At 45.5% G+C, this 11889-nt stretch overlaps 1 protein-coding gene across 1 annotated transcript in view; it reads right to left on the reverse strand.

Moving 5' to 3' along the window:
- Window positions 1–3108: 3108 nt before the first annotated feature.
- LOC306780507 (PDZ domain-containing protein 4-like) overlaps window positions 3109–11889 on the reverse strand; it is a gene marked incomplete at both ends in the record, with an annotated part of 36613 nt that continues 27832 nt past the window's right edge. The window contains 8 exons of the mRNA XM_079272908.1: window positions 3109–3337; window positions 5869–5981; window positions 6900–7040; window positions 7297–7631; window positions 8521–8591; window positions 8700–9126; window positions 9985–10360; window positions 11670–11841. Of these exons, the coding sequence (XP_079129034.1) occupies window positions 3109–3337; window positions 5869–5981; window positions 6900–7040; window positions 7297–7631; window positions 8521–8591; window positions 8700–9126; window positions 9985–10360; window positions 11670–11841 (1864 nt within the window). The remainder of the gene's footprint in view (window positions 3338–5868; window positions 5982–6899; window positions 7041–7296; window positions 7632–8520; window positions 8592–8699; window positions 9127–9984; window positions 10361–11669; window positions 11842–11889) is intronic.

An 11889-nucleotide genomic window follows, 5' to 3' on the forward strand; every position in this document is an offset into this window, starting at 1 on the left:
TTTGATCCCAAACCTAAACCCGACTAAGGTGGTTTCTTCGTAGACAAAGGTTTATTTTGAAAAGACTGTATACATGTAACCAGTTGAAATTGACACGCGTTGCTGAACCTTCGTAGGAAAACTAACAAAAAATGAGAAGTGATATCAAGAAGAAGAGAGAAGATATACGAACCGTTCAATGAGGATATGTTGAGCCAGAAAGTACGATGGATCATGACAACAGCAGCAATAAGAGGTGAATTGAAGATGATTAAAGCATTCATATTAATATTAACATGATTAAAGGGGACATTTCATGCAAATTTCCAGGTTTATATTTGGATTTGAATTAGAACATGTTTACATTTTTTTATGTTGAAAATACGTCATTATTTTCACATTGTCTGTTTAAACATACCTGCTGTATTCACCCTCTGTCTGAAACGCTCCGTTTTAGCGCCTGTCTCTTTAAGACTTCATCTTTTAAAGAGCCCTGATTGGCTCGTTGAAACACATGTTTTCTGCTCTGGAAAGCCCAGAAACACTAACACTACCTGGGTTGGCTGATTCCACAGTTTGTGAGTTGGTAGGAGCTCCAGACACCCAAATGTATCCAGTTTTTTAACATGTCCCCTTTAACACCAACAGGCACAATATGTAGTCGAACAGTCAGTCGAACTGCAAGTTCGTAGAAGTAGACGGTCTCTGTAGCGAGCTACGGCAAGCCCCGAGGGGCAAACATGTCAAACACCACCAGCACTACTGACAGCTGAACTCAGCAGCAGTTAGTTTGGGAATAACCTGCAAGACAAGCAGCAGGGGAAGGTCACAGCTTTTGTCAGTCCGAGTGTGAGGCTGTGGCTATTTCCTGGAAGCCTGACAGACGCATACAGATCCAGTACTTGCTCAACTTGAAAGTCTCACGAGAAAAGGTTTGTTTGCTGGAAGTGGTAATATTTTAGTCTTTTTCTACAGGCAATGTACCATCATCTGCATATCATTAATGACTGTATTTGATGATTACGTTTAGTATATTCTGCTGCTCTGAACCCGCTCCCAGACAAGCAGATGTGCTGATTCATGTGTAATCAAAGAAAGACCAGGCAACAAGTCACGCTTCTTAATTCGTTTTTATTTGCTCTGCATGTTTTCACTTTCACTACTAAAAATGTCTGCACACGGCTTTGTACACTACATCACTTTAGATTCAAGAATGACGTCCAATAATCCATAACGTGTAATACTTATTTCATGCATGTGGTTACTCAGTATTAATATCTCATTTTACAGGTCAGACACAATGATGGACACAACAGGCTTCTCTCAAGCCCCAACCACACTGAACATCCTGCTGCCTAAACCCCCACGAGCAACACAGTTTAATAGACAATGATATGTTAATGATGATATGGCAATTAACATCAACAATTATATTACCGGTATATAAAAAAAACAATCTTTAAAAAAATGCTGCCATAAATCCTCAGAGAAGAGACGGACAATGTCTCCTCTCACAGGAGCAGGAAACAGTAAAAAATGTAAGTTGTTTCCCCCTGAGGAGTCTCAAAAGGCATTCTGGGAAAGTGATTTACAAAAGATGCACCTGTAAATTAAACGTCACCGATCAATGAGATCTGACAGATCAGATATAAAAGTGGAGATATTTTCCTTCACATGGTGTTGAGCACTGAATGTTGGTCGACGGTAGGGCGGCACGATATCGAAACATTGGTTGTAAAGATATGAGGCGGTGACGGCAATAAAGTCTCACCCGCCCAGCGAGAAAGGGTCGGCTTTGTTCATCGTCCAGGGAGTCGCCGCAGCGTCAGCAGACGTCACGCGAGCTCCGAGAACGAACGGAGGCCTTCATCGTCAACACACTGTGTGTTGCATTATCGGCAAAACACCAAGGACCAAGGAACAAAATGAAGCGTGAAGAATCAAAAAGACGACGAGTGTAACTCGTAGATATGAACATCGTCTGTTGGTTCTTTAACAAGTATTAAATGTATTGTAAAGAAACAGAGGTTGATAAACTCTTTGATTTGGCTGATACATATTTACTCAAATGTAGATTTTTAAGACCTCCTGTTCTTTGTATTAATCCCGAGACAAATGAACAGTGTTTTTATCACTGAGCTATTTGTGACAGTGACGTGATCGCGCCAAGTTACCAAAATTCCGAGGTGCACGACCACGAAGCGCTGAGATCACAGTCCTGGGAGGAGGTCAAAGCTCCAGAAGCCGAGAGAAGTGTCTGACATTCTGTGGGTCTACCTCGACTGCAGCTCGTGGGAATCTCTGGATTCGCTTCTCTTTAGTTTCAAGCAGCAAAGAACGTTGAACCGTTTGCGTTTGCATGAGCGGATGTCGATGCCGAAGACAAACGAACGATATGTCGCGCAGCCCTGGTCGATAGTAAAATGGATAATACTTTATCACTATTTTGTTAATATATTCCTGCAAAAGCAGGAATACATGTCTGTACATCCATTGTCCTCTGAGAATAAAGATGCTGAGATTCTGAGACGGGAAGCGAAACATCTGCAAAAGAAAGATCAACGGAGTGTCTCTGAATCCTGTGAAATGTTTCTTCATCTGTGAAAGTTCTTCTCTTAAAGTCTTCATCCGATCTACATATTCTGCTGAGCATCGCCGCGTCCACACCCTGACTTCACTCGGTGTGAGTGGACAGCATCACCTGGTTCTGATCAGGATGCAGTCTAGTGCTGAATGTAGAGTTAAGAAAGAATACTCAACATACAATCTCTAAAAGAGACTTTTGTTTCCAGAATCAGCCTTCAGAACTTAGACTATCGGTCCGATCATAAGTCCAACCTTTCAGAGTCATCTCTACATATTTTCAGGCCGATTCGGTGACATTGCAGCCTCATCCTCAGCCTTCATCCTCTCGTCTGCTTTACTTGTATCTTCCTCTTTCTCCTCCGTCATCGATCAAAGACAGTTTGAAGCAGATCTTTGTCACATCTCCTCTTTGCATCCATCGCTGTCCAGTCTTAAGTCTTCTCTCTCTTTTCTACACGTTTCTGTTTTACACCCAGCTCAAACTGAGATCTTTTATTTGTCTCGTCCTCCTCGTCCTCCTCTTCCTCCCCTCTTTTCCTCGGGTCACACCGTGGTCACAGAGAGCAGAGGGTTGTATATCTTCTTTCCGTCCGGCGACCTGAAGCCGTGGGCCAGCAGCTCCTGGATGGTGATCCAGTTGTCGAGGATGCGACGGTTCCTCTTCTTCATGATCTTCTTCTGGCTCAGGAGCAGGATGTTGTCCTGTCGGGGGGGAAGCTGGGCGGTCTGGGCCGAGCGGGGGTCTTCAGCGCCTCCTGCTGATGAAGTGTCCCTGCATACAAAACCAAAAAGTGATTTAGACCAATGTCTGTGTTTTACTCTGGTAGTTTACACATTTAGTTTGTGTTTTTGATCTTGTGCACACATCTAAAGTCAAGATAATAACATTATTCCTTTTTCACCAGCTCTTATCGAGACCCGTCCCTCAGCAGAGAAGACTGTTGGACCGCAGCCCAAGTTTGACAACCAGTGACCTGCAACCTTTCTGTGCAAAAGCCTCAACGTTTTGGGATTTTCTGACAGTAAAACATCTTTCAGGACTCAGTGAACTGTTCTATGCATGCTTCAGGTTTGTATCTTGCAGCCTCAGATAAAAGGAGAATATGAAGCATGTCTCTATTAAAGCGCTGCGTTAGGCCTCATTTGGAGCGCCGGCCCTTTAAGACCAGCACGCACAGCTGATATTAATGGTGCACACCAGAATTTAGTGTGAGAATATGCAAACGAATGAATGACAGATTGTCTGTCTTTACAGCTGAAATGATTGCAATAATCTTGGGAGTGCAATGGGTAGAAGAGGTCAGGCTGAGGTCATCTGTTCAGATTCTGCTGCAGCTTTAAACAGCCTGAAGACAAAACAAACAATTGGAGAGGATTTAGTGATGGAAATATCTCTGATCATGTTGAGACTTCAAAGACTGGGAATGAATGTTCCATTTAGCTGGTTCCTGCTCATGTCGGGGTGGAGGGCAATGAGAGAGCAGATATGACTGCAAAGAGAGCACCAACACTAAAAGAAGAGGAGATATTGAATATTCCTTTTGGAAAGGGGGAAGCTGAAGCATTAATAAGAGAGGCAGGACGGGAGTTATGGCAGAAGAAGTGGGACAACGACAACAAAGGAAGACATTATTATAACATTCAGAAATCCATAAATGTGAAGACATACAAAGGGAAGTACAGAAGAGAGGAGGTCATAATATCAAGGTTAAGGTTCGGACACACAGGACTTAACTCAACGCTGTATTTAATGGCACAAATGGACTCACATGGTAAGTGCACTATTTGTAATGTTACTGAAGACGTGGAGCATGTTGTCCTGAAATGTCAAAGATACAACAGACAGGAACATCTTGAAGCAAAAAAATATGTCAGTTGGGACGGAAGTGGAGAATGGCGAGAGTGCTGCAGAGCACTGTTGCGATTTCTTAAAGAAACGGGATCAGACCGCAGGATTTCGGTGGAAACAGTGAAGAAAAGGTTACTCTGAAACTGCACACTCCGGTACAGTAGGGGGCGCTATGCACCTATACAAGTTGGTTGCGACCCGCCAATCAAATTTAAAGAAGAAGAAGATATTAATGGTGCTGATTGAAGTCTGTGTTCAGGGTGAATATTTGTTTGTCAACCACCAACAGACTAAAGAGGATCCACTGGTTCACCATCTGATTTCCATAAATCAACGCTGACTGGCGATCATTGGTTTGGACCAACGAGGAGTTTGTCGTCGGCATGTTTCATGCATGTTCACGCTGAACGGCCTCTTATCAGCGCAGGAAGGGAAGAGGATTTGATCTCATGATGTGGCGGTGAGTTCTGAGCTCTTGAGTGCAGTGTTGCCAGATCGGACTGGTTTCCCCCAGTTTGATGAAGTTTGATGAAGTTTGGTGAAGTTTGGTGAAGTTTGATGAAGTTTGATGAAGTTTGATGAAGTTTGGTGAAGTTTGGTGAAGTTTGATGAAGTTTGGTGAAGTTTGGTGAAGTTTGGTGAAGTTTGGTGAAGTTTGATGAAGTTTGGTGAAGTTTGGTGACGTTTGGTGAAGTTTGGTGAAGTTTGATGAAGTTTGGTGAAGTTTGGTGACGTTTGGTGAAGTTTGGTGAAGTTTGGTGAAGTTTGATGAAGTTTGGTGAAGTTTGGTGACGTTTGATGAAGTTTGGTGACGTTTGGTGACGTTTGGTGACGTTTGGTGACGTTTGGTGACGTTTGGTGAAGTTTGGTGAAGTTTGGTGAAGTTTGATGAAGTTTGATGAAGTTTGGCTGTTCGATGCTTTTGAAAACATTGTGAAAATGAAACGAGCTGCCGTGGTCAGAAACGCTGATTATAGACTCGTTTGATTTGAGAAATACTTGATTGACGTGAGATGTATTCCATCGTGTCACCGTGACGTCATCATTGACATTGACATGAGAATTCGTGTGTTTTGTTGTCGGACTGCTCTTTTCTGTCTTTGGTTACCTGATGCAGACGTGAAGCTGTTGATGTGTTCTCTGTTGAGCATGTGATGGCTTTCACGCAGCTTTGGGAAAGTTATGATTTGGGATGTTTTTTGTATTGAATTAATTTGTAATTAAACCATTTAAAAGCAAACTACATGTCCTAATAACCCCTTTGTGTAAATGAAGATTACCTGGAAATACATTTAAATATTCAGTCAAAAGTAATATTAAAAGTTGCTCTGAAAGTTCGATAAGAGCCCAACTAATGTATTTGTTTTATGTTCTCACTGTGCTGTAGCTCTGTAATCAGGTCGTATCTGAATGTTTCCTTCGGTCCTCTGGGGGGCACTGGTCCTGCTCTCTACCTGTCTCCTCTGAGGTGGTGCAGGCGGCTCTGCACCATGAACTCTCTTCTTCGTCGGTATTCTCTGGCTCTCAGCAGCTGCTGCTTCCGCTCCTCTTTGCTCCAGTATCGGCCCTGTTGAGTTATTCAGATGTAAATAAGACAAAATACATGGGTTATTGTTACGTCTTTTAAAGGAGTGTATTTTAAATATCTGTAAAAAATAAATATGTATATATGTGGCATTTTGTTTTTGGGCATAATTTTAAACATTTTGGGAAAACATTCTGTAAATTACAATCTTTTATTCGTGCATTGATGCCTGGTTCTATGATATCTTCTATAAAGTTACACATTGTTTGTGCATTTCCTCACTAAATCGAGGAGCACGTGTTCATTTCCGCTGGTTTCATGAATGTGGTCTTTTTCACATCAACTTTTTGGTTTTGTTTTAGGACACTGCTAGGTTTAGGACATATCGTTGTTTCGAGTAACCACCTAAGTGTCGTTGAAGTACGCAAGTTACGTGAGAAAAACATCAACGTTGACTTCTTGTTTCACGCAGGGAAGGAACATCGATCTTCTGGCTGAAAGATCCCTGGTTAGAGAGGGTCGCCGGTAACCGCGAGGTCGGCTGTTCGATCCTCGGCTGCACCGTGTCCCTGAGCGAGACTCTGAACCCCTAACCGCTCCCCGGGCGCCTGTCATGGGCAGCACACTCCCTATATACAGGGATGGGTCAAATGCAGACACATTTCCCCTTCTGGGATGAATATAGTACAATAAAAATAAATACGAACTGTTGTTTGAGGATACGTTTGAATATTATCTTCCATTTCTGTGACTAGATCCTCAGAAATGCTACACACTGGCTCTTTAATAATCATGCCACTTTAGTCAGGTGAACCTTCGTGAGTAAAGAACCTAAAGCTCATCATTCTCGTCTGAAGTCCTCCCTCTAGTCTGTACTGTACATTACTGTACAGCCTGATTAGCACGTGAGTGTGGGCAGTTCCAGCCCTTGTTCTGCTGCGGTCACTGCGTACTCTCTACCTGTTTCATCTCACTGGCCGCGTCGTCGTCGGTCGTCATGCCGCTGCGTTCCTCTCTGATCTTCATGGCTCTGGCCTTCAGGAGACGATCCCTGACCGGCCGCTTGGCCACGTAGCGAGTGCCGTCGCTCCGGACCTTTACCTTAGAGAGGACACATGAAAGTGATGACTTAGCGGCACAGCACTATGTGTCCTTTAAACTCTCAAAAGTTAAAAAGTTGTATTTGAGTGTCTTCTAGCCTTCGGTTTTCTAGCTCCCTCAAGTCTTGGCGCTGGAATCAGGAAATGTTTTTTATTTGACAACTCAAAGCCCATTAACTACATTGTTGGAAGAAAACACACTTTTCCATCCCGCCGGCGGGTCTTTGGGTTCAGAGGGCTAATGGGAGAGCTTTTACCTTCCACTCCATGCGTTGCGGTGAGGCAGTCGGTGACGAGTGTGTCAGCCCGAGCGGTAAAGCCAGTCCTAACCGCGAGGCGCCTGCGTAGTGGCTCTCCAGACCACAGGGGGCGCTGTTCACACTCCTGGGGCTGGCGGGGCCGCTGCTGCCCGTGCCCATCCCCCTCTCCTCGCCCCGCGCTCTGACTCGGTCCAGCGGGTCCACCGGGCCCTCGGAGGGCAGGGTCATGCAGCTCTGGTAGCGCTCTAGTGGTTTGTTGTGGCTCTGGCGTCTTCTGCTGAAATAGGGACTGGACTCTGCACTTCCACCTCCGGGCCTGTCGGTGGCGCCACCTGCAATGATGACGGTAGTTAATGGAGAAATCAGAACTCAAAAAATACCATAAAAATCACATTTATTAGTTGAAATCAAACGCATTCATCTTTATGGTCCATCGTATCCTCATCGGTTCAGGTGATTTTTGGTGCGTTTTCCAACGACAGTCCAGCAACACGTGTCACTTTCCGTCCATTACATACATGCATACAGTATATTCAAAATAACATCCATGTTTACATCGGACAGCAGTGGGTTTTTTTATCCTGCTTTCGATGGCGTGTTGCATGTTTCTTGGCTCGTTAACGCCACCAGCTGTTGATTCGTGGAAAGGGACGTGATAAAAGCTCCTTTCAGGACAAATAAAGTACTTTTTTTCAGGTTAATTACAGTTTCATCACATGAGCGTCAGATTCCAAGGGAACATGTTTAATACTTTTCCACGTTTTATAACTTGCATGCTTTTGTTTTTATCATCTCTTTGTGCTGTCAACAGGAATCTGACCCGCTGGTCAAAACGTTGCTTCGTATCACTGCTACATAGTTGTCCAACACATTGTTGCTTTAACTTTTGCTGTTTGACTGAGAGCAACTCTATCGCTGCTTGGTGTTCTAGTTTTACAGCAGCCCTGTCTCTGGTCTCAGACTGCCAGCTCTGTATTTGAGACACTCGAAGTGAAGGTACTGATCACTGAACCGGAGTGACGATGCAGAACGCTTTGTTTAGACACGCACGTGACACGATAGTGTGAGAATACGCAGCTGGTGCGCGAGCTACGAGCACCAGAGGGCGTCCAAACGAACTGAACTGTGAAGAATCAAACAGACGACGAGTGTCACACAGATACGCCCATCGACTGTGTCACCGGCAAAACGCAATGAACCAAGAGGTGTTGCGTTGTGTACCTGCTCTGGAGCCCCGCCCCCCATCAGCCACACCTCTTCTTGAAGATGACCCCGCCTCTCTGGTCAGAGACCTGAAGATGGAAGCAAACCCAACATATCATCCAATATTGTCTAAAACATGCAGTTTTCACAAAGTTTAAACGAACGAGATGTGTTTAAAGCAAAACCATGAAGCGGACCTGAACTTGGAGGGCGTGCAGGGGGTGGAGCTTGAGCCTTGCGCCATGTTTCCATTGGCTGTTTCGTACTTCCTGTAAGTGCCGGGGGAGAAAGAGCAGCTGAGGTTCGAGTGGCGCCTCTCTCTGTCTCGGTCCGTCCCGCGACGCCGCGGGATGAGGGGGGAGTTCAGAGGGGGGAGGCGACTGAGGGGGAGAAGAGGAGGCGGAGACATCAGTCGCCGCCCACCTTCGTCCTCCTCTTCCTGGAGAGGCGGGATCTGCTCGGTGCTGACCAGCGGCGTGCTCCGGCAGCTCTCCCCGCCGGTGTTGTAGGCGCTGGTGCTGTCCTTGTCGTCCGATCGCTCTCGCTCCGGCAGCTCGTTGATGGCCGACAACTCGTAACGATGAGGGTCGTTATCGTCGACGTCGTCGATGTCGTCGTCCAAACCTACAAGGAAAGAAATGTTCATTTCCACAGTTCAAAGAAATTGAACTGATATCCCCACATTTTATTTACTTAACATTTGGAGGTAATTCAGAGATTAAAAAATAATTTTTATATTTGGATTACAGCAAAATCGATGACGGCAAATCACTGTCAAAATCCGAGAGCGCAAATGAGATCCACGCGTATTTTACTTTAACGAGCGCTTTTACGTCACTCCGCGAGCAGAATTCACTCTCGCGTGAGCAAAAGTCACTCGCGAAACTTTAACCCGCTCGCGACTCTTTTTCCGGCTCGCTTTTGACAGTAAGTGGGCGGAGCCAGTCTCCAGTGTATCTCTACATCTAATTGGTTACAATTCTTGTGTCTGGTTTGATTTCCTGTCTTTGTCTTTTTCCCGCCTGTTCTTCTTCAACACCTGTGCCGCTGCTGTCGACGTTCCTACGTGTGTTCCTCGTTGGATTGTTTCTTTGTGTTCCTTGTTCTGTTTCTAGTTCAGAGTTTTGTACTCTTGACTTCTTTCCGCCTGCTCCCTCTGTTATTTCAGCATCAGCTTTCTTTATTAAAGCTTGTTTTTGTTCATTTCAACCTGCCAGTCTTGTGTTCTACCTGCCGCCGTGACTTCCTGGAGCCTCCACTGGTTGCCTGGCAACTTCTCAGTACCACAGAAACGGAACCCGACATAATGCCGACTCGGCGCTAGAACATTTGTCTCTGGAGCCTTTGGAAAAAGGAGGACAAGCTTTTGGAGTCATGGCAACAGTAAGAGCGCTTGTTTGACGTCTCAGCCTTTCTCCATTGGAGAAAAAGAAGCAATCGTTGCTTTCACACCTTCTTGTTGTCGGTTGTTACCACGGTTACCTGCTTCAGGGGGGGCCGCCGCCGTCTCCTCCTCCATCATCCAGGCATTCAGACATCTCTCTCTGAGCTGCTGCATCTTCTGCGCTCGCAGGATGTTGCGGCACTTGAACTCCAGGTGGCGTAACTCCTCCTCGATCAGCGCCATCTCGTGCTCGCTCAGGGTCGCGTTGCCGTTCACGTCCACCAACGAAGAAGAATCCTCTCCCCCCTCCGTTCTCTCCTCCTGGTCCCTCACCTCTGCTTCTCGCTGTCGTTTTTCGTTGCGTTTCTCGAACTGGCACTTGATCTCCAGCAGCTGCTGGTATCGCTGGCACTCCTCCTCCGTCAGGCCCGGCATCATCATCGTCAGAGGGGGCTGGTAGTGATGGTTGTGGTGCTGAAGGTCAGAGGTCATGTGTTAGCAAGAAATCAACATCTGGCCACGGAAGTCCTTCAGAGCCTCCAGTAATCTCAATGTTTAAAATCCAGAGTTTATTCTTTTTTTATTTTTATTATTTGTGTTTTCAGAGGATATTTCAGTGAAAACAGAATAAGAATGGATCGTTGCTAATCAGCTGAAACAATCGAATAAGGTCTGTGCATCACTCTGTAATATTTAAACACTCGGCTGTATCACATTAACCAAACTACTAATATGTTGTTCCATGCCGCAATATACGTTAAAACAATATTTTTTCCATTTCAGGTTCATTTAGTACATTGTGGTCCATTTAGAGTCACACAGACCATAAAGCAGGGGATGCTTTAGGGCGGGGCTACACGCTGATTGACAGGTCTCTACCAGAGACGTACACGGCGTCTCTACGTCACTCCTCAGTCCAGATATGATCACTTCCTGTTCATCGGTTGCAAAAAAAAAACAAGATGCGACGGACAAAATACCAAACTCGAGGCTTCATAACATCAGTGCACAAACCAATGAAAGAAGTCACGACGACTACGTCCACTCCTTACAGTCTGTGGTTTGACGCGTTGCACATTCTCGTGTATACAACGCTGTGGAAGAGATATCGTCACATAGTCTCATGACACACTAATGCTCTCGGAATGCGTCGCTCTTCATAGTTCACCCGGCTCTTGTCATAACTATTTCATTCAATTTGTTCAATTTATTTGTATCGCCCAACACAGTACGTCGCTCTACCACGAGAGCACAGCGGCGTCTTCTTGTGATCGTGTTGGTGATCAGCCGTGGGGATAGATGCCGGTCTCCTGGACGGGTAGCTGAAGCGGGCCGCTGCTATCAGCTGGTGTCATGAGAAGCGGGTGTCACAGTGGAAGCACAGCTCTTGTTGCTATGAGACGACTGACAGCCCGGCTGAAGTGCACCACTCGAGATAATGGTGCAAATGGTTTTCTCAGTGCTGCAGCACATGAGTGCACACAGCACATCCCCCTGAGTCATTAAGGGTCACATCAGTACGAAGAGTAAGTCAAGCGTTATTTTATTTTTGTCAACAAACCCTGTGACAAAAAGCCGAACCAACAATGTGTTAAAATGGGATCTACTCTTCAAACATATGGCTTTCATTAACAGGCTCCATAATCTTCTTTTATTCAAACAAACAGGAGGAAACAGAGCGTTTGTTGAGGGACTATTTTCAGCGGCGGATGAATCCACATTTAGTGCTCCAGTGAGTGTTTTGAATGTGGAGTTGAGTCAAAATAAACCTATTTTATTGTACCTTGTGGTGGTGGTGGTGGTGGGGGGGGCCGGCTGCCCAGTCCAGGCCGGGGAGGGAGTCGGAGCTGAGCTGAAGCTCTCGCAGGTGGAGGAAAGGAGGGGTGGTGTCTCCTCGGCCGGGGCTGGGTCTAGGACTCAGCCTGGGTACAGGACACAGAGGGGTTTGTGGAATACTGAAACAGAGTATTATTAGATATCATTCTGAAAGTTCTTCCCATTAT

Source organism: Melanostigma gelatinosum (assembly GCF_949748355.1).
Source record: "Melanostigma gelatinosum genome assembly, chromosome: 8".
In the NCBI taxonomy this organism is placed as follows: Eukaryota; Metazoa; Chordata; class Actinopteri; order Perciformes; family Zoarcidae; genus Melanostigma; species Melanostigma gelatinosum.